At 45.9% G+C, this 21,361-nt stretch overlaps 4 protein-coding genes across 4 annotated transcripts in view; 1 reads left to right on the forward strand and 3 right to left on the reverse strand.

Moving 5' to 3' along the window:
- The window catches only part of prtfdc1a (phosphoribosyl transferase domain containing 1a), a gene marked incomplete at both ends in the record, with an annotated part of 9,331 nt that extends 4,365 nt beyond the window's left edge, over positions 1 to 4,966 (reverse strand). Inside the window, 4 exons of the mRNA XM_079755234.1 lie at positions 2,067 to 2,132; positions 3,675 to 3,858; positions 4,417 to 4,523; positions 4,934 to 4,966. Coding sequence (XP_079611360.1) covers positions 2,067 to 2,132; positions 3,675 to 3,858; positions 4,417 to 4,523; positions 4,934 to 4,966 — 390 coding nt within the window. The remainder of the gene's footprint in view (positions 1 to 2,066; positions 2,133 to 3,674; positions 3,859 to 4,416; positions 4,524 to 4,933) is intronic.
- LOC307088649 (polyunsaturated fatty acid lipoxygenase ALOX15B-like) overlaps positions 1 to 21,361 on the reverse strand; it is a gene marked incomplete at both ends in the record, with an annotated part of 143,864 nt that overhangs the window by 107,908 nt on the left and 14,595 nt on the right.
- On the reverse strand, positions 6,220 to 8,568 carry enkur (enkurin, TRPC channel interacting protein; the record flags this gene model as incomplete). The annotated part of the gene is made up of 5 exons (XM_079754756.1): positions 6,220 to 6,393; positions 6,866 to 7,045; positions 7,487 to 7,725; positions 8,129 to 8,274; positions 8,498 to 8,568. The coding sequence occupies 5 exons, from the start codon at positions 8,566 to 8,568 to the stop codon at positions 6,220 to 6,222; spliced, it is 810 nt and encodes a 269-aa protein (XP_079610882.1).
- On the forward strand, positions 8,951 to 13,501 carry thnsl1 (threonine synthase like 1). Its single transcript, XM_079755142.1, has 4 exons — positions 8,951 to 9,028; positions 9,596 to 11,016; positions 11,771 to 12,373; positions 12,912 to 13,501. The coding sequence occupies exons 2-4, from the start codon at positions 9,613 to 9,615 to the stop codon at positions 13,113 to 13,115; spliced, it is 2,211 nt and encodes a 736-aa protein (XP_079611268.1). The 5' UTR covers positions 8,951 to 9,028; positions 9,596 to 9,612; the 3' UTR covers positions 13,116 to 13,501.

A 21,361-nucleotide genomic window follows, 5' to 3' on the forward strand; every position in this document is an offset into this window, starting at 1 on the left:
GCATTTTGGTTCTAGGATGCCAACAGGTGAGGGTTAGTGTCAGGCTGCGGGCATTTGGGATGGAGGAACATTTCAACCAGCTGGAAACCAAACAGCCTCTCCTACTCCTCTCCCCGACCCTCCACAACCCCTATCAAGGGTTACCTGTGGGAGCGGGAGGGAGACGTTGGATCTACGGTTTGTGGGGGGGGGGGGTGGAGGGATCACAGACAGTTCGCCCAACACTTGGCCAGGTTGTGAGTTGTACACCTGCCCAGCACCGGAGCGGGACTGGGGGGGTGTGTGTGTGTGTATGTGGATGGGGGGGGGGGAGCAGAACGGAGATAAGGAGCAGAGGAGGAGGTTTGAAGGGTGACTAAGGTGCTTAGTGGGCTGCCAAACACTGAGACACCCGGCCATGACAGCATCATCTCAGCCAGCGGTTGCTTTAAGAATGTATGACAGTGTGTGTGTGTGTGTGTGTGTGTGTGTGTGTGTGTGTGTGTTGGTGTGTAGGGGTTGTAACCCGTACAATGCTTGTCTACTTGTAGTGTTGCGGCATGTGCAACCCACACAGTGGTTAATCGTCCAGATGTTTAAAACCACAACGGGGAGATGGCTGTGTTTGTTCAACCGACCCCACGGGCCACTCCCCCCCCCCGCATCGTGTTGTAAGACAAGACAGATATCAGGTCGACGAAAGTTTACGAATTTTTGCGTTGCTTTTTTTGCACATTCCGGAGGAGGAGGAGGAACTTCTGGAACGGGACATCACGCTGGATCCCTCTCCGCTTTCAGGCGGTTCGGGTGGAGCCGCCCGCTGCTCCTCAGGATGTTGCCGCTCATACCTTTCCATTTCAGCCCGAGCCTCCCTGTCCCCCTGAAGGACTTGGTGGGCCGAAGCGGCCGCGGGCCCCTCCTGTCTCTCTCTAAGGTATGGTTCCCTGAGGGGCCTGGACAGCCTGTACAGTCAGGAGGATGAGGTGCTGGCAGCGGGGTCGCGGAGACCTTTCCGACGGAGGCTGGAGGTCCAGCTCTGGTGAGGCGTCACGTGGTTCTGCCGCTGGATCGTCTTCACGAGAGGGAATCCATGATTGAGCCGTAAAGGCAGGCCGGTCTAAGTCGTCGTTGTTTATTGGGATTTCGATTTGTTGCTGTTTGTTAATCAGAGGCAGACGGACGCTCGTGGTTTGTGACACAAGCACCTAGCGCAGCCGATAGGGTTACAGTTGGGGTAAATTAATAAATTAATAATAAATTTTCCATTCCATATTTTGTCATTGGGACTTATTATTATGGTTTGGATAATTGTAAATGGTTAATGGTGGTTAATGGTTAATGGTTAGAGTCAATAGTTTAAGGTTAATGGTTAATGTTTAAAGGTTAAGGCTTTTGTTTAAACCTTTATTTTTCCATGGTTTGTTTTCCCTGACTTATATTTTCCATCAAAAGACAAACATAGAATTTTTAGAAGGCCTTAAAAAGCCAATTAAATACTTGGTTATAATCAGACACAGGTCATACTGAGCAGGTAGGGGTCAGGGGCCTCTCAAGGAGGCCTAGAGTCAGGCTGCTGGGACATTGGGGATCAAACCCAGAACTTTCAGTCTGGAAGCTGAACCCCCCAGCCACTGCACACACCTCTTGACCCCCTGACAGACAGAAGTGTGTGTGTGTGTGAATGTGTGTGCGTGTGTGTGTGTGTGTGTGCGTGCGCGTGTGCGTGCGTGTGTGTGTGTGTGTGTGTGTGTTTGCATGAGCACATGTTTTATTCGGTACGTGCCCTTAGACTATAACAGAGTCGAGCAAACAGCGTTATCTCGTTGCGCAGAGGTCTCTCACCAGGGCTGCAGCCAGACATAAACGGCCCCTGTTTCACCAGCAGGTAAAACAGGGGCCACCAGGGTTAGCCAATAACAAGCCATCCCATCACAATCGGTAGAGTCCTCCCACCAGACGTCCGATGGATAGATCATCCCTACCAGTCGGTGCGTTCCATCGGACAGGCTGGTAGGTTGACTTGTCAATCATTCATCTGGGCGGACCCTCGCATGTGTGATGTCACTAGAGGAGGGGGTGCTACTCACCTTCCCCCGCAGGAAGGACAGGTCCTGGCTCCCTATGATCTGCAGGTCCTCTGTGGACTGGTCATTCTGGGGGAGAACCAGTTCAATCCTTTAGTGGTATGAATCACAATTTAATAATATAATTAAGTAAGAACATATCATTAGATGGGTTTTCATTGAGAAGATATTTTTGAAGTGATTTCATAAATATATTTAGGTTTTTCATGTAATATGAGTAGTCTTATATAAGTAGTGGGTTGAGGTTAATGGTATTGTTCATAGACCTTTTTATTAAATATCTAGTAATGATACTATAATTACGGTACCAACATACTTTGGCCCAGGATTATCTAGGTATGCAGCTGTTCCCTAGCGGATCTGTTGCCTGACTTATAAACAGGGGCAAAATAACTTGACAATGGAGAACCAAAATACTAAATACTTGACTTAAAAAAATCGCAAAAAGTATTGAAATATAATTTTTAATGACATGGTCAAATATTGTACATCAAATACATAGGCTATGAAATGGTAATGCAATGAATATATTATTACAATATAAGCCCAGTTCATAGTCCAAATTAGTATGATTGAATGTTGGTTTTCAGGGTGTTGATGGTAAGGTTCTAGTAAACAGAAAGAGAGCGTTACGGACTAGCCAGCATTTTCCTTTTCAGAACATCAAGTACATTATAAACAATCCTCTCTAAATGCTATCCCTGCATTACTGAGATGAGGGAATAGCTCATGTGGCCAGAGTCTGACCTCCTGCGGGAAGGTCTCATGCCCCCATCATTGATTTATGATGCCATCACACATAGTCATCATACTGTCCTGCCCGTGGCCACGTGACTCTCTCCACAGCCAGGTTTATTATGTGGTGATGTCATCACTTGTGTGAGAGCATCTTGGGCCATCAGCTCAGACACAATGTCCTCTTATGACCTTTAATCTGGATGTTTAAACACAGCCTATTGCTCCTGCGTTAGCTTGTTGTTAACACAAATATAGCTATGGCAGCAAGGAAGGGCTAATCGAGAAGCTAGGCACCGAACGAAGCTCAGCGACCGCTGCAGTAGTTTAGCAGGGAATCTATCGCCCTTGAAACGTCCGAGTGGAGCATGCAAATTAAATGTACAACTGAGTCCCCTGCTGGCCGCTATGGTGTAACGACAGGGATGTGTCGATGCAAGGGGATTTCCTTTGGTACGTGATACATGGTATTTCATATTTCCCCTTCGTTCACTTTTTATAGTATTTATATTTAATACTCACTTTTTTTTCTTTCTACTTGCTTGATTTGAACTTTTATATTAGGTCAACATTGTTATCTTTCCTAACATCGATCACTGCTTTGGCAATATAAATGTAGCCTACATGATGCTTTGATACGACCTTCAAAATGAATAATGCAAAATGAATAATGAAATAAATACATGAATAAATCAATTGTATTTAAGGCTTTTACTGAAAGATTTGAAGTGGTCACATCTATGTATTCAATAAATGGATTCATTATTCCAAACTAAATCCACCCATTAAATCCTAATGTATCTGAGGGCACCCTGTTTGTGTGTGTGTCTGTGTATGTGTGTGCGTGCGTGCGTGCATCCGTGCGTCCTGTCCTACCAGGTAGCTCTTGAGCCTGATGAACTCCACCCGTGTCTCCAGGTACTTGTCGGCGCTGCGTCCGATGGCCTTGATGTGCTCCACCAGGTCGCAGCAGAACTTGTAGCCCCCCTTCAGAACACACAGCACCATGATGTTCTGGTCCGAGATGTCCTCCATGATGTGGCGCGCCAGACGCTCGATCCTGCACCGCCAAACACGCGCCAAACACACGCCACACGTTACCCAAGCACATAATAATCAAGCAGTCAATCTGGTTGTCTGTGTGTGGGTTTGTTTGTTGTTGTGTTTGCTTGTTGTTGTGCTTGCTGTTGGTCTAGGAGTGTGTGTGTGTGAGAGTGTGAGCATTTTTGAGTGTACCCCTGTGTGTGTGTTTGTGCAAGTGTTCCTCTGCGTGTGTGTGTTTATTTGTGTGAGAGAGTGTACCTGTATGAATGTGTGTGTTCCTACATGGGTGTATGTGTGTTTGTGTGTGTGAGTGTACCTGTATGAAAGTGTGTGTCTGTGTGTCGGTGTGTGCATGCATGAATGTGCCCATGTGTGTGTCTGTGTGCATACTCAAGTGTTCCTGTGTGTGTGTGTGTGTGTGTGTGTGTGTGTGTGTGTGTGTGTGTGTGTGTGTGAGAGAGTGTACCTACATGACCGTGTGTGTGTGTGTCTACGTGACTATATGTGTCTGCAACACTGTGTGTGTGTGTGTGTGAATAGATTAGTGTGTGTGTATACATGTGTGTGTGTGTACCGGTCCATGATGACACCGTGGGGTATGTAAACACTCTCCACGTCCTGGTGGTAGTGCTCTGGGTAGGTGAACAGCTTCAGGCTGTAGCCGGGCCACTCGTCTTTGATCTGGGATCAGCAGTACACAGTACAGTGTCGGGACACGCAGGTAAACAAACACCATACAATAAATCAATCCCCTATAGCCTCAATAGGTCATCCGCAGTAGGCCTATAGGCAACAGGACACAAAACATGAACATAGTTGTACTTGATCAAAGTAAAGAAAATCGAAATAGGAACTATAGATTTTCTTATGAACTGTATGAATTTATTTTCCAGCCATAATTAATACCTTTCTTTGACCATCGAAGAATATTTACAAAGAAGGTGGTTTGAGGTTTGTTATCATGAACTCAAAATATACACATCCAGATCAGAAAGAAAGAAAGAAAGCCAAGCGGTCCAATACATGCATCAAACAGCAGCTGGAACAACGAACACCAGTGAACAGTGTGTGTAGAAGAGAGAGCATCTTACCACGACTCTCCCTTTGGTCGACCTGCTCTCCATCTCTGGCGCAACCCGTCTCGTCTTCTCCAGAAAGATGATTGTTACTACTTCGCTTCAAAATAAGAAGCACCTGTAGACCTAGATTGTGGAGGGCAATGGAGCATCAATATTGACCTTCCATCGTCCGGTGTAGAGGACTACATCGATGACAGCGTGGCTGTGGGCCACATCAGGCCATAGAGTCAATGATAACGGCCTTCTGAACCTACGAGGAGGTTGAATAAGAACCGAATGGCCCATAGCTATGGGGCTGATAACCACTGACAGCGTCCACTCTCCTGAGCGATAACGTTGGAAAGGCTGCGTCAGCGCCCTCTGCTGTCTGCACACGGCACTGGTGAGACTTGCAATACTTCTGAACGCTTCTAACAGAGACTTACGATTATTTACGAGGTTATATCACATAATGAAATTAAACACCATTATATATATAATGTATAGTATAATGTCAAATGAAAAAAAAAGTTGTGTGGTCGGCCCAAGAAGCCTGTTGTAATCTATACACGACAGCCGTTCCAGCCCTGTTTATGTCTTTTGGGTTAAGTCTAATGTTTAGTTGTAGGTTGTGTTTAAACCTTAGAGCATCCCCACAGTACGCTTCGCACTCATCCTTACACTACACCCGCAACTGATTTTACCGATTACATGTAAATTATTTAATTATTAGTTGTGTTTTTTCTGATAAATACCTTACTTTATGCTTTAATCATGTGTGGACTTCCATATTGTCTGCAGTCACTGAGGCTGGTCGCATAACCCTTACACTTCTTAACATTTTACATTTTAAAACTTAACCAAATGCTTACCGTCTCGATCAATGACAAAAACTCCCAAAGTATCGGCAGCGCGTCTTTAGGTCACTGAACCCTCCTTGATAACTTCTACCCCCTAACCCTCGTGAACGGGACGTCATGGAGCCAATTACATGACAGCTAATGAACCGCATGTGACTCCTGCTCAGTGGGAGGAATGCCCTGCCTCTGTTGTTTTTTACAATGAAAAAAAATAAATATATATATATTTATATATATATGAAGTCTTATCGAAGTTCCTTTCATCCAGTTTCGATTGTTATTCCCTTGTACTTTACACATTTACGTCAATATTTAACGTCTCATTTTTGTATCTTCTTTTCCCCATGTGTGGAATAAAATAACATAAGACATACAACCTCTGACCATGTCACGTTTAATAACATAGTACACATCATCGTCATGGTCAGGATTCATAAAGCCTATCAGTACAAACGGGTGCTAGTCGTTGGCCACGTAGATGGTGGTGTACCGCTCCAGCATGCCGATGTGGCTCTCCAGCTGCCGCATGGCGTGCTCCAGGCGCTCCTTGCGGTGCTTCTTGGTGATGGTGTCGGTGACCATCGACAGGCCCTGGTACTGCCGGTTCAGGTCCTCCCAGTTCTTCTTCAGGCCCTGCGGTGCAGCGGGGGAGACCCAGTCCTCAACAAACCATAGTATAATGGATATATAACCACCAAACCTGTTTGTCCCCCGTCAGGCCTGTATTGTAACACTACGTTACAATTTGTATCACACTTATAGACACATGACATATGCCATGCGTCCAACACATAATACATATTTTGTGGCCGGTTTTTTGCATGTTTTGAGTGATTAGTATTATTTTCTTTCTTTCTGTAACAATAAAATACAAAACATATTAAATATAAATATAATAAGTAATTTAAAAAATAAGCATCTAAAACTGTTATTGAAATTCAAATGTCGGTGAAAATAAGGAGAACTACTTCTGTTATTAATAATACGAATTTGGCCAGCTTGGATTGTCGATGGGCCGACTCTGGGCCCGCATTGGTCCGACTCTGGGCTATCTTTTATACCGCCTTGAGGCTAGCAGTGGCGAGGACTCTGCTCCGCGCCTTACCGCCATGATGGAGCTGCGCTCCTCCGCAGAGAGCATCTTCATGGCTCCCTCCTTCATCCTGTCGCTGACGTACTGGTCGTACTCCTGCTGGGCCCGCTGCACCTCCTCTCTGCGCTGGTTGAGGTACTGGGGGGTCTCCCCGTAGTCCTGGGGGCCAGAGGGGGATGACAGGTCAGGCTCCTGATGAGTGACATGGACAGAGACCTGCACCAAGTCCCTTTCCTCCATAGTCTCTTGGTCGTTTTGTGGTTCAACAGAAACATTGTAAAAAGAAAGAAAGAAACAAAACCTCTTTTGAATTAGATCTTTTTCCCTTTAATTGTCTTGCCGTTTATTGCCCCGAGTGCTCAAGAACATTTATTTTGAAAGGTTTTTGCTTCGTTCATCGTTGTGGGACTTGGTGACCAATGCAAAGCTATTCCAAAACACCATCGTTTTTAAAGTTGTCTTCAAACAGTACAGTCAACAACACAGGATAGGCAAATGGAAAATACACTAAAACCAACATCATGAATTGGTGTTATTTGTCTAAACCACCATAAGGATAGAAATGTTACAGCCGGACCCCTGAGGCTACCCGAGCCGACAGCGAGTCTTCATCTCCAGGCCCCCCCCCTCTACCTTCTTCTTGATGTACTTGGGCACCAGGCCCGAGTGCTCCAGCAGCTGCCTGTGGCCCCGTTTGGTGTCGGCGTAGATGGGCTTGGGCTTCCTGGGCTCGGCCATGGTGGTCTCCAGGACGTTGGTCTTCACAAAGTCCTTGTTGCTGTGGAGACCCATGACAGGGACGTCCGACCTGGTCGGGACGTCCGGCTTCCTGTGGGTGTGGCTGTGCTCCCCGGCTTTAGTAGACGCTTTCTCTGAGTAAGTAAATAAATGTATATATATATACGTCATCTTTACATAGGTATACATGAAGAGAAGGTTCAACATTAAAGGAAGAATTTGAAAACAAGACCTGGCTTGTTCCTTATTCAACACCCTTCAAACCCAAGCTTTATTGGTAGGGATAAAATTATAAACACATTAATGGTTACACGTTGTAACATTGTTGTACATTAAAGAACAATGATTACATGACAATGAAAGATGATCCATTAAAAGAGGAATGTAAAATAATAATATGGTAAACAATAAATATAATAGTGAAAAGGAAACTGTCAGGGTACTAAGATAAGGCTTTTCAGAGAACAAAAGCCATCTCGTTCTTAGGACTGGTGTACAGAATACGATTTATATCCTAGCACGACGTGCTCCACTCACTTTCAGGTAGTTTGTTGTCTCTGGAGTTCTTTTGTAAGTATTTGTCTGGAGACGGCATCTCCACCTTTGCAGGCCCCATCGTCTTCATCGCATCTTTGCTCGACTTCTTTTCCTGCACAACCGTTGTCCTGAACCTGGAAGTATATCTGGACATGCAACCAGTTGTGATGAATATATTGTTATTATTCCAAATATGGAAGTCAGAAAAGTACAATATTTGGAAGACTTCTGACTTATTGATTATTATTCATTCTCCATTAAAATGTAAACAGAGACCGACAGACAGACAGACAGACAGACAGACAGACAGACAGACAGACAGACAGACAGACAGACAGACAGACAGGCTTACACAACAGGGTACCTCACCTCTGAGGTTTCTCGATTCTAACCTCCTCCCTGGGGATGAGGGTGTGGATGCTCTCCGGTGGATACTCCATGGATCAGCAGGGTTCAGGTAAGTGTACAGTAAGCGGTGGTTCAGGTAAACTAAACGCACTATGACACAAATGAGTGGTCTGCTGCAGGGGGGCGGGGCTTGGTTTGTTTGCAAACATGCACCCTGGGATACGGTTGCTAGGAAACTCTAGGGAGCAAGCCGAGTAAATAATACAATAATTTTAACGTTTTTATTTTCAATTTTAGGCCCAATGTCTCGAAAAATGGGAACTATAGACACAATGTCTCGAAAATCTATAACGATTAAATGGACAAGTTTAGCGGCAATCCACATAATATATTTTATTTTGAGAAGTTTGACTTTAGCCGGGTTTGACCGCACGGCCACACCGTAGCTCGAATAGAGGGGCGTGGTCTGTACACCGGACAGTAAACAAGCCTGTTTTCCTTCTGTACCGTTAGACACGTGTCTTAGCGGTCAGTGAAGTACAACAACATAACGTAAGTAATATAACATAACAAGTCACGGTTGGAACTGTTCACAAATACATAGCGTTGACTTTAGCCGCAGAGGATGTGTTAAGCCGCAGTTCCCTCCACGGAGTGTGCAACTCATGAAAATATAAGTCTTATCTGATTGTATTTAACAGTGATGAAGTCACCAGTATTGCTCCTCTACTGACATCGTGCGTATTCCTCTTTGCATCTGCCTTTGGTTTCACAAAAATCTGCGTTTGTCATGTCTGAGCAGCTTTCTGGCAAGAAGTCTGAAGCGTCTTCTTCAAAGTGTTCTGAGGTGACCTAACTTCAAAGCCTTCCTGACAGAAAGCTTCTCACGCATGAAAAACGCATATTTTTGTGAAACCAAAGGCCTGCGATACAAAGAGGATCACCCAAGCTGTCCGTAGAGGGGCTATATTGGTGAGATATAACTTACAATCAGAGCAGATGGGGTTCTCCATGGAGGGAATTGCGACGTCCTTTTGGTCCCTTGCGGCTGGCATTGACATTAAACTGGCAACGTTAAACATAGACAAGCCAAATAATATCATGATTTATCTCTTTTAGTTTCACAGGCAAGCCCAATGCGTTGGTTAAACGCCAGCCGTGCTGCACTCGGAGCTGTCAGACGCTACAACCCTGGTCCCTCACCAGCCGCTACTGTATCATGGCTTTCTACCAAGAGCTGCTGGCTGGGAGACCAGAACATCCTGCTTATGGGCCCGCCCGGAGCAGGAAAGACATCCGTGGGGAGAATAGTCGCCCAAAGACTTGGGCTTCCCGCCATCGACGTCGATGACGACGTCCTGGAGAAGGCGTGGAGGATGCCCGTTGCTACCAAGCTGGCGGCCGTCGGCGGCCAGTGTTTCCTGGAGGAGGAGGGACAAGCACTGTGCGGCTTCTCCGCGGCGGGGAGCGTGGTCTCCCTGAGCGGCTCCAACCCTCTGCACGCCGCCGCCATGCAACACGTGGCGCGGAGCGGCGTGGTGGTGTACCTGGACGTGGCGGCGGAGGACATCCTCCAGAGGCTGTCCCTGATGAAGGTGAACCGCATCGTGGGGCAGGAGGCGGGCGCGTCCATGCGGGACATCCTGCGCTACAGGAAACAGTTTTATGAGCGGTGGCTGGACATCAGGGTGTTGTGTGGCATCGGGGACACGGTGGAGCAGGTGGCGGAGAAGGTGGTGACCGCCGTGGAGAGGTACCACCACCCGGACGCGGAGACCTACGTGTCGACCCGGGGCGACCCTGAGTCCCCCGCCCGCAGCAGGACACACTTCAGCGACGTGGTGATCGAAGGCCTGGCCCCAGACGGCGGCCTCTACGTCCCCCGGGGGGGCTTCCCCAAGATCGACGCCCGGGAGTGGCTGAGGCTGGCCGACATGTCGTACGCCGAGCTGGCCTCGGCCATCCTGGAGAAGTGCATCCACCCGTCGGACGTCCCGGCGGTGGACCTCAGGGCGATGACGGCGCGGGCGTACGGCGGCAACTTCTCCAGCCCCGCCGTGGCGCCCGTGAGACACCTGGAGGGGAACCAGTACGTCCAGGAGCTCTTCCACGGCCCCACGGCCTCCTTCAAGGACCTGGCGCTGCAGCTGATGCCCCAGCTCTTCTCCCACTGCCTCCCGCCCGACTGCAACTTCCTGGTGCTGGTCGCCACGTCCGGGGACACGGGCGGCGCCGTGCTCAGCGGCTTCGGGGGGCTGGGCGGTGGCGGACGCGGCGGTGGCGGTGGCGGGGGCAGGGGGAGGACGGGCGTGCTGGTGTTCTACCCCCAGGACGGCGTCAGCGACGTCCAGAAGCGGCAGATGGCGTCGTATCGCGAGGGCAACGCCAGGGCGGTCAGCGTGCGCGCCGACTTCGACTTCTGCCAGCGCTCCATCAAGAGGATGTTCGGGGAGGGCGGGCTGGCGGGCCGCCTGGCAGTGGAGTACGGCACGGTGCTCAGCACGGCCAACTCCATCAACTGGGCCCGGCTGCTGCCGCAGGTGAGGCGTCAGGTTGGGGGTGGGACCCAGCGGCCCCTTGGTGGTCTGGGATGAGAGCCGTCCTAGTTAGCCGTATGTATGGGGGTCCACTGCATGTCGGCTTTCTGTCTTTGGGATTTTATTGTGGCTGTCACACAGGATCCAAAAGTAGGTTTGAATTTTGTCATCAATCATTGTCTTTTTTTCGGAATGTGTCACTTTTTTAATCATGAAATATTTGACCTGATCGCTCATGCTTGGCCTGTAGTTAATACCGTACAGGGTTTCCCGCAGAAAATGTGTTAGTTAAGGTGGTGGGGTTTGCCGTCAGACCGGGGGGGTCTGCTAAACAACATTGACAAAATGACAAATGAAACAAGAACGGTTAAAACTAGGCTATTAAGTGCTGTTGGACACCCTGCTGTACCATGTCTCCGTGACCTACGGCCTGTATATCGCAATGCAGAGCTTTTCCAATGAGCCGACCGTTTTCAATCGTTTTCGTTCAAGGGGACTAATGCAGATTACTTTTTTTGAGATTGGTCCAGCATTGAGTTAGAATGCTGCAGCCGTAATCCACAAGCGGGCTGCAAAGTCATCCTTGGGGGCAGTAGCGCCCATCGATCTATTTCCTCATAAAGTGCTTGTTTTCACCCCTGACAGACTCGGATTATATCTATCATCATTGAAAGGATGTGAAATTTTAAAGTTAAATTGTCTCAGGATATTTCCAATCTCAAAAATCCTCCTCTGTTCGCCCCATGTTGCCCGCCAGGTGGTGTACCACGCCTCCGCCTACCTCTCCCTCTTCCGGGAGGGTGTGGTCCGGTTCGGCGAGCCCGTGGACTTCTGCATCCCCAGCGGGAACTTCGGCAACGCCATGTCCGCGCTGTACGCCAAGCGCATGGGCCTGCCCGTCGGGAAGGTCATCTGCGCCTCCAACCGCAACCGGGTCATCGCCGACTTCATCAACACGGGCGAGTTCGACCTGCGGGGCCGCCCGCTCGCCACCACCGCCTCGCCCGCCATCGACATCCTCAAGCCCTCCAACATGGAGCGCTTCCTGTGGCACGCCAGCGGCGGGGACGGGCGCCTGGTGGCGGAGCTGTACGGCCGGCTGGAGCGCGAGCGGCGCTTCGCCGTCACCCCCTCGCTCCTCGCCGCCGTGCAGGAGGAGGTGCAGGCGGGCTGGTGCGGCGAGCGGGAGTGCGAGGCCGTCATCCGGGACGTGCACCGGCGCACGGGCTACCTGATGGACCCCCACACGGCGGTGGCCAAGGCGGTGGCGGACCGGCTGCAGGGCGGCCGGGCGCCCGTGGTCATCAGCTCTACCGCGCACTACGGGAAGTTCGGGCCGGCGGTGCTCCGCGCGCTCCAGGTGAGCTAGCACGTTAGCTAACACTTGTGCTCGCGCGTCTGCCTGCACGTGAGCCCGGACGTGCGGACCCTCGAGGTGTTGCAGTACAAGCTGGGCTCGACTGTTGTCCTCGGGCCGGTCTACACGCCACTGTAGACCAACTCGTTATGATGGGAAGGTGTAAATGTAAAATGTTTAGATATCTTTCGTTTGAGTTCTTGGCTGTCAGACAAAGACAGTCACCAAGAGAACCGACCACAAGAGGCAGAAACTGGGAAGTTGAATAACATGGAGCATTAGCCCTCATCCACAGTAAGACAGGGGGCAGACGTTTAACGAGTCACGGGGAAACAAGAAGTGATCGGAACTTTGATGTACTCTAAGTTACATTTTCTCTTTTTAATAATTATTTTGTCCTGTAATTCTACTTCTATAACGCAAACATTTACAAAGTGAATCTTTTCTTTAACTTAAGTTTAAATGAGTTTGTTATTTTTAATAATCTAACTTAACCTTACCTAACCTCCCCTGACTCAACCTCCACCTCATCTCATCTCAGGTCGAGCCGGCCCCCAAGGACCCCCTGGAGCAGCTGCAGATGCTGGGGTCTCTGGCGCGGTGCGGGCCGGGGGTCCACCAGCAGGTGGTCCGCTGCGTGGAGGAGGGCAGCGGGCGGCAGCCCCGGGTCTGTCCTGCAGAGTACGGAGCTCTGGTGGAGCAGGTGGAGGACATGGTGGAGGCCTGCTTCCTCAGAGTCATGTAGACACACGCTGGACTCATTGCATTGGACTGAATTCTATTCACATCATGTATAATGATATTAATTCATTGCATTGCATTTATTGACTGAAGAACTCAAAGTGCACTACAAAATAATGCACAATAATAATAATAATAATAATAATAATAATAATAATATTAATAATAATAATAATATATATCTCTTGTGTTGCCTGTTCCAAATCTTTTGATTCCGATTTTAGGATATTATTTGCCTGACCCTTGTAAATTGTCATGAAGGAAACGGAGGTTGTGCTTGCGTTTAAGAATCATCTCTGCTACAAATACATATGTTTGCCACTAGATGGCGCTATCTACCTCATGGCCTTGCTAGTCAGCGTGATACTGTTATGGTCTACTGTAAAATAAGGATGAAACAAGACAGGAACAATGGAAACAGATCTATTTCAACCTCCCTCAGACCATCTCCAGGGTCTTGAATGATGCCATCATCTATCGATCCTCCAGACCATGTATCAACAAAGTCATGTGACTTTCAAAAGTTATATAACTTATGTTCAGTTGAGTTGACATTGTAAATAGGAGGGACAGTGTAATCAGCATGTCTATCATAATTGTTATTTCAACATTCTATAATTACACATTTTCAATTTGTATATTTTTCAAATATGAAATATCAAATAGCTTGTTTTTGCATACTGAAATATTTTTGCCAATAAACTACAAATATCACAGATTTTTCTCTGTCTCCTTTCTCTCATCCCCTCTTCCCCCTCCCTCCTCTCTCACTCGCTTCCCCCCTACCCCCCTCTCATTCTCTCTCCATTTCCCTTTTTCTCCTCTATTTCTTTGTCTGTCTCTCTAGCCCCCCTCTCTCCTATCTCCCCCTTCTCTATTTTCCTCCCCTCCATCTCTCCCCTCTCTCTCTCCCCTCTCTCTCTAAGTCCTCTCTAATGATTATCTTATAGAAGGCTGCGGTCCAGTGCCTGCAGAGTTGGGAAGGGACCCTGACAGCTGTGAGTTCATTCCTCTGCTCATTACCAGTTGCTGCTAACCTAATATTTCTCCACATAATATTCTCTTCAACAGGGTGTCTCTTAAATAGTGTACATGTAAGATATCTGGAGTGCGTGCCTCGATATTATCCTCTGGGACCGCAGTTACAGAGCTTTAGGACTAACAGTATCAGTTTCCGATAGTATTCTCTAGAAATGAGTGACGTGTGTAGGAGGTCTTTGCTACAGCTAGCCTACTAGCTCTGTTTTACTCAGACATTGGTTTGAAGCTGCTTTAGGCTGTAGTAATGTATAGAGAGAAAGCAGAAAAAAAGCTTCTGATACTAAACATCCTAAATCAAGTCCCTTCCTCTCATATAAGGCCTGGTGGGCTGATTGGTCAGAAAGAGCTGGGAGCGTTCTAAATCTAAATCGCCACATATACGATACGATACGATAATACTTTATTGTCAGAGCAAGTATGAACTTGATAGAGGTGGGGGCAGAAAGCACAATACCAATAGCTGAGGGATATAGCTATGCCTTTTCTAACACACTACTCGTCTAAATATTTGTTTATGAAATACAGTATGCGTTGACATAGTACAAGAATCTGAAATGGACGGCAAAGACCGCAGGCGATCGCTCCCAGAGGGAGCGGGCATGGCATTGTAGCATTGCTGGCAGGGGGCATTATGAAGCATGGCTCTCTTTGGGAACAATAGAACATGTTTTATGATTGCTCTCTGACCTCACGGTAAGTGGTACGTAGAACAGGTTGACAGATCCTTTCATTTATTTGATCATTCTGGGAGTGTGTGTGGATGATTTCTGGTTTAAGCCTGGCAGAGTAAGACTGATGGGACTCTGGGGCTGGGTGAGGCTTGCACACCCGCGCACATTGATTGCACAATGTGCAAAAAGGTGTGCAGCCTCGCCCTACCCCAGAGTCCAATCAGTCTGATTCTGCCAGCTGAGGCTGCTTAAACCAGCCATCATCCACACACACTCCCAAAATAATGAATCATTACTTATCATAATTATTATGCATTATGTATAGATTATTATTATTGTTTTATAGTTCATTTGATTGTTTCACCCCAGCAAGAATCCACAGAATGGGCTAGGTTTCCAAAGTATGCCTTACTTTAGTAATATATCTCTCTCTATCTCTCTCTCACCTTGCTCTCAAACGTTCTCTCTCTCTCTCTCTCTCTCTCTCTCTCTCTCCCACTCTCTCTCTGCCTCTCTGTCTCTACGTATCTCTACCTGAGGGGTATTCCATCAACCAAGCTAAAGGCAAAGCCAGGCTTATTTCGCTTAGCCTCGCAACTTTCAGCTAGAGTTGCGCTCCATTAACCTGACTTATGGGAATCTCCGCTAAGTAACCATGGCAACTCATCCGACCTAACTAACTGTTCGGTAGCAGGCTAACTGTCAGGCTATGTATTACGCGCGCTCAATATGTACAATATTCAATTAAAATATGTTACGCTTAATACTACTTATGCATTCAACAGATCGTTGATTTTTTGCCAGATAGCCTCCCTGTATTTATCAATGGTTACGGTGTTCCCTTTTTGAGTTATTTAATGCTTGTACTCCTCGTAGACCTCCACAAGCAGCTTCTGTTTGCCGCTGGAAAAGATCCCGCTCGGTCCTTTTCGGACATTTGATCCATGATTCGACAATCATGGTTCTGGGCTGGTTATATATCTCGTGAGCGCACGTAATCCACGATAACGTAAGCCTGTCTTGAACTAACCTGATCAAGGCGCGGCTGAACTGCTTTGATGGAATGCGTGTGTGAAAAAGTGGAAGTTGGCATTAGTTCTAACCAGGGTTAATCAACTAGCGTTCATTAGCGACTTTGATGGAATACCCCTCTGGACGTTTTGATGGTTGAATGGTTTCTGTAGGCTGAACGTATGCAGGAGAAGGTAACTGCACAAAAAATAGGCAAACGTAATAAAGAAAACTTAAGAACAGTAGATGTGCTTGCAGTAGCAACCACTAACTATTCATCCCGTTTCAGTCATTTACAATGTGCATGTGTGCTCATTCACTCTCAATTGACAACATGGCCAATGATTTGCCATATCGTCGCGAGTGAATGAGAAGTTTACAGTCTGTTGGCTACGGTTGACTTCAGGTCACATTCATGGAGCACATATGGTACCTACCATAAATTTTAATGATTAAATAAGCTAAGTAAAGAACAAACAACATAGATTAACAAAAAAAGTCAATAATGTATTCCTTTTCAAGATCTCTGAAGTTTCAGGGATTTCATCGCACAGATTTTATTTTTCTAAATTTTGACTCCCACCATGATAAAATAGTATACTTAAAATCACGGGTATATAAACTTGCATGTCGATGTTTCATTAACTTTAAAGTTGGTTATGCCTAGTTATTCGAGTACCACCAGTATACACAGTGGCGGATTTAGCAAATTGGGGACCCAAAGCGCAGATATGTTTTGGGCCCACCTCATCTGATCTTTAAAAGAGAACCGAGAAAAAGATGTTACCGACTGAATGGTGGATAGGCAGGTAAAGCTAATCTACTGATTACATTGTCCTCAGAATACTCAGAGTAAGGGTAAACATGATTGTACTGTCGTGTTATTCTCTAATAGACAGGCGTTATTTTCTTCCTTCATTTCTCGTCAATGAGTCATCTTGTTGGGATGGATTCTCCTTGCGTTTCTTCCTTCTTAACTTGTTACACCCTTTACACACATGTATTTAGATTACAAATATATAAGGTGCGGTTTTAAGAAACGCAGTATTCCCAAAAAAGGATGCAATTTAAAAGTTAATAAAAAGACTGTTGCAATGACACATTGCAGTAAAAATATCTTTTAAACATTGAATTAGGTAAACTGAATTCTTACGTGCTGTTGTAATTGAGTTTACACGACAGCATATTGTGTTGGCTTCTTGACTTTGATTCTTCTTGTTTCTTCCTTATCTTGTTAAACCCCTTACACACACACACACACACACACACACACACACACACACACACAAACACACACATTATATAAGCAATGTCAGAGAAAGTTTTTAATTTCAAAGCCTACAAATGTACGACTCATGTAATGGGATTTAAAAATAATAATTTTGTTTCTAACTCTTTGTTGTATTTTGTGCAGAAAATGAACAAGCAGTCTGAGTAGACAGGACTATGCATGTAGGCCTACATCAGCATTTTGTTTCATACTTCAATTTTTACTATTGTTTTCTGTATTATTGGCTGTTTCACAGCGTGGTTTAATATGTTCTGATGAATCTGACGTCAACTGAAATGACTGCAGCTGTTGATGGTTTGATAGCATTAAAGGTTAAGGTTAAGTTTTTTTACCTCCTCATCTTGCTGCAGCCCCTTACATGCAGGTATACGCAGTTGATTGCTCTCTCGCTCATTGTTGAGGTGGAGCATGGGAGGGTCTCCCTGTGACACGCCGAGGGCCCGGGCCCAAGGGCGGCGGCCGCGCTTCCCCGTCCCTCAGGCGCCAAAACATGATCGCTGTCTGCCATTTGTTGTGTTAGAATATGTTACACATTATATTTGTATCCTGGAAATGTTAGGCATTGTTCTTAAACTTTAACTCTAATTCAATATGATGAAGGTGACACATTTGGACAAGTGTGTTTGCCATTCATAAGGAGGCTGATTCTGACTTTATATTCAGACCAATAACCAAATCTTGTTAGCCAGTTATTAATAGTTAAATGATAAGATTAAATGATTTCCAGGTTTTCCATGGATACTGGCGCCTGACTGGCAGCCTGTTACAGAAGCTCTGTTACATTTGTAAAAAGAAAATCGCTATTTTCATAGTTTTTTCTCATTTGTCACGGCTCTAGGTTTGCGCTTGAATGTGAATGTATATAGTCTGATACTTTTGCTTCAGCTTTCAGTGAGTTTGACCAGTTAAGATAGTTTAGATAACTTTTGCATTTTTACGCATTATTATTTTTTTGAATAATGCTGCGCTATTCCAGAGAGATGCTCCTAAGTAACCAGGCTGTGAGCGCTCCCCTGCCCAATACACCTGCGGACATACGAAGGCATGGACATGGGACCAGAGCTGGAGTGAGTGTAAGAGTGAGACGCGAAAGAGGGCCTAAGGTACAGAGTCAGAAAACACCTTCACAGAGTCAGACCACCACAAACATTCAAAGAGTCAGACCACCACAAACATTCAAAGAGTCAGACCACCACAAACATTCAAAGAGTCAGACCACCACAAACATTCAAAGAGTCAGACCACCACAAACATTCAAAGAGTCAGACCACCACAAACATTCAAAGAGTCAGACCACCACAAACATTCACAGAGTCAGACCACCACAAACATTCAAAGAGTCAGACCACCACAAACATTCAAAGAGTCAGACCACCACAAACATTCAAAGAGTCAGACCACCACAAACATTCACAGAGTGACCATAGAGGGAGACGTTCCGTCACCATCGCCAGGTTCAGAAAGCGGCCTTATCGTCCGGGCTTGCCAGCTCTACTGCTCTCCAATGTAAGATCTATCAAGAATAAAATGGACGAGCTTTAACTTCAGACCCACAGCAACCTGAAGTACAAGGAATGCTCTGCCATCTGCTTGACCGAGACCTGGATGGAGGAGTACACCCCAGATGCGGGGGTCACTCCCCCCGGCTTTTCAACATACCGCGCAGTCAGGTCGGCTAATCTATCACTCAAATCTGGCGGTGGTGTATGCTTCCTAGTCAATAATCGATGGTGCACCAACCCTACAATTGTAACACAGTTCTGCTCCACGGATCTGGAGTTTCTTATTGTTCCATGCAGACCCTTTTACCTACCATGAGAGTGTGCTTCTATCGTCCTAAAAGTTTAATAGTGTTTACACCCCACCACAAGCCAATGCTATCACTCAATCAATCAATCAATGAACGCACACATACACCGCACGCACGCACACACATACACACCGCATACACACACACACATCGCATACACGCGCAGTTGACGCAGACGTTTCAAGACAAAGGCAGAAAGCACAATACACAAGATACAAATCATGATTCAGGTTACAATGGTAATATAAAGGGAGTAAATCATTATCAATATCATCAACAACAAATTATTCAGATAAGACGTTCTATCTATAGACTGTAGAAATTGCGATAAAAAAAAGTGAAGAGACATTAACGTGAACAAAGTAACTGCAGGTCATTCATTTTATCATATAAAAAACGTTAAATTCAAACATCGCGCCGACCGGCATATCAATACAAGTCACGTGATCTTAAAGAGACAGCGTCCCTATAACACAGAACGAAAACATGTCAATAACACAGTATGGTGAATTATGTCTATAGAGTCCAACAAAAGACTACACATTTGTTGTTTGGTCAATTAAGTATCCGAATGAAAGTTAGAATCTTCTTTATTGATGACCACGGTCTAACAGTGAATCATGCGTATCAAGTTCCGGGAATCCACATAACCAAATAACGTGAAGTTAATCCTGCGAGACCGGCTCATAGTATGGTAATATATTAGGGTCAAAAAGTGAACCAGTACAGCTATCTACAACTTTGTTGCTAAAATGTAATATTACTCTCCTTCCTGAGCCTCCCGAAATTACTTGCGATATTGATATGCCCCCTCCCCCCTGCCGACTGTTTTAGTTGTTTTATTTTTCTAATGTTTTGTGTGTAGGCTATGTGTGACCGTAGGCTACTGCTGCCTGACTTTGCTAGGACACTTGAAGAGAAATTTAATTTCAATGATTCTTCTGGTAAAAAAATAAATAAAATATACATCTTAAACTCTCATTCAGGTAGCCAATGTAAAATCCGCAATCTAGCTGCTTTCAGACACACATGTAAGTTCTGATATTCTCCTGCTATTCTCCTGATGGGCCGTATGTGTGAAAAACATATCCTGACATTTGTAACCTGAAAATCTCCTGAATAATACCCCTAAGGTAGTATTTTCTCCGTAGGTAATGTGATGTTCGCTGAATGGTAAAAATCCCGTTCTTCCACTCCCTGTTTTCTCAGTTAAACACAGAAATCCACTACATTTGTCCAATTGTTAGTTATACGTGGAATGAATCAAAAAAAATCTCTTTCTCCATTAACGCAGTCTTTCGCGACACCTTTCTCCTTTGTTGTTTCTTCTATTAGTCTCTAACTCATGCTCCAATCATTTAGCGTTCGATGCTACAGATTTTCTGGATGCAACGGAATATATGATGCATCATTTTAGCATCATTTAAGATGATCGCGATGAGTTCTGCCTCCATTTTGTCTATGGTCAAATCAAAACAAACTACGGTGACAGCGGCCACACTTATCCCGCCTCTTGCGAACTTAGACCCTATCTCATATCCCGCCCCTTGCAAGCCCACCCCCCTAAACCCCCGTTGATTCTACTGATGCCTGAATGACATCGCTGTCCGCATATAAAGCATCAAGTGTGAACCACACTCAGGGTTGAATCTCCTGCTATACAAATGTGGCAAAAATGTGTGAAAACGGCTTATGAGTAGAAAATTATTATGCTTGCTTCATAACATAAGGAGAACATTATTATGCTTGCTTCATTACGTAATAGGTGAACCAAAATTGTATACGTTGTAACATTATAGGCAAAATGTTATTATGTTATGCGCTCAGAAATTTGTTAGATTATCGACTTGAGGGCATAAAAGCTGAAGCTGACTCCTTTAAAAGTAAAAGTGATCTTAAAGGCAGTATGTATGATGTATCTTGTACTAAACTACAAACGAAAGTGTGAGAGTAATGTTATATGTTCAGATACATTATTAGAATATTAGGCGCAGGCCTTTAGTTTAACATGTGCAACGGCAGCAAAAGCGACAATCTGACTGTGGGGGGACGTGCGACGTCTGGCCTGCAGGGGGAGTATGGACAGGTTGGGAGCGCACGGGATTGGCCGGGGGGATTGATCCTGGTGGTGAGCAGGTGTCTGCACTCAGGTCAATCAGGGAGGGTGTACTTATGTGCCTGCTTTCTGTTATAGCAGTATTACTCATTGCGCGGCTCGCAAGCCACATGCGGCTCGCCAAGCCTCTATTTGCGGCTCGCATGGCGGTAAAAATATACAGTGATATGATCATGCAGTGAATACAGATATTTAAAAAAACAATACAAACAATTATTTAAAAAATAAATCAACAGCGGCATTAAAAGGTGGAAATATAGCCTGGTCTAGAAAATATTTTTAAACTTGCTCGGCTCTACGCTGACAGCGG

This window comes from Pollachius pollachius (genome assembly GCF_949987615.1).
Source record: "Pollachius pollachius genome assembly, chromosome: 17".
Classification (NCBI taxonomy): Eukaryota; Metazoa; Chordata; class Actinopteri; order Gadiformes; family Gadidae; genus Pollachius; species Pollachius pollachius.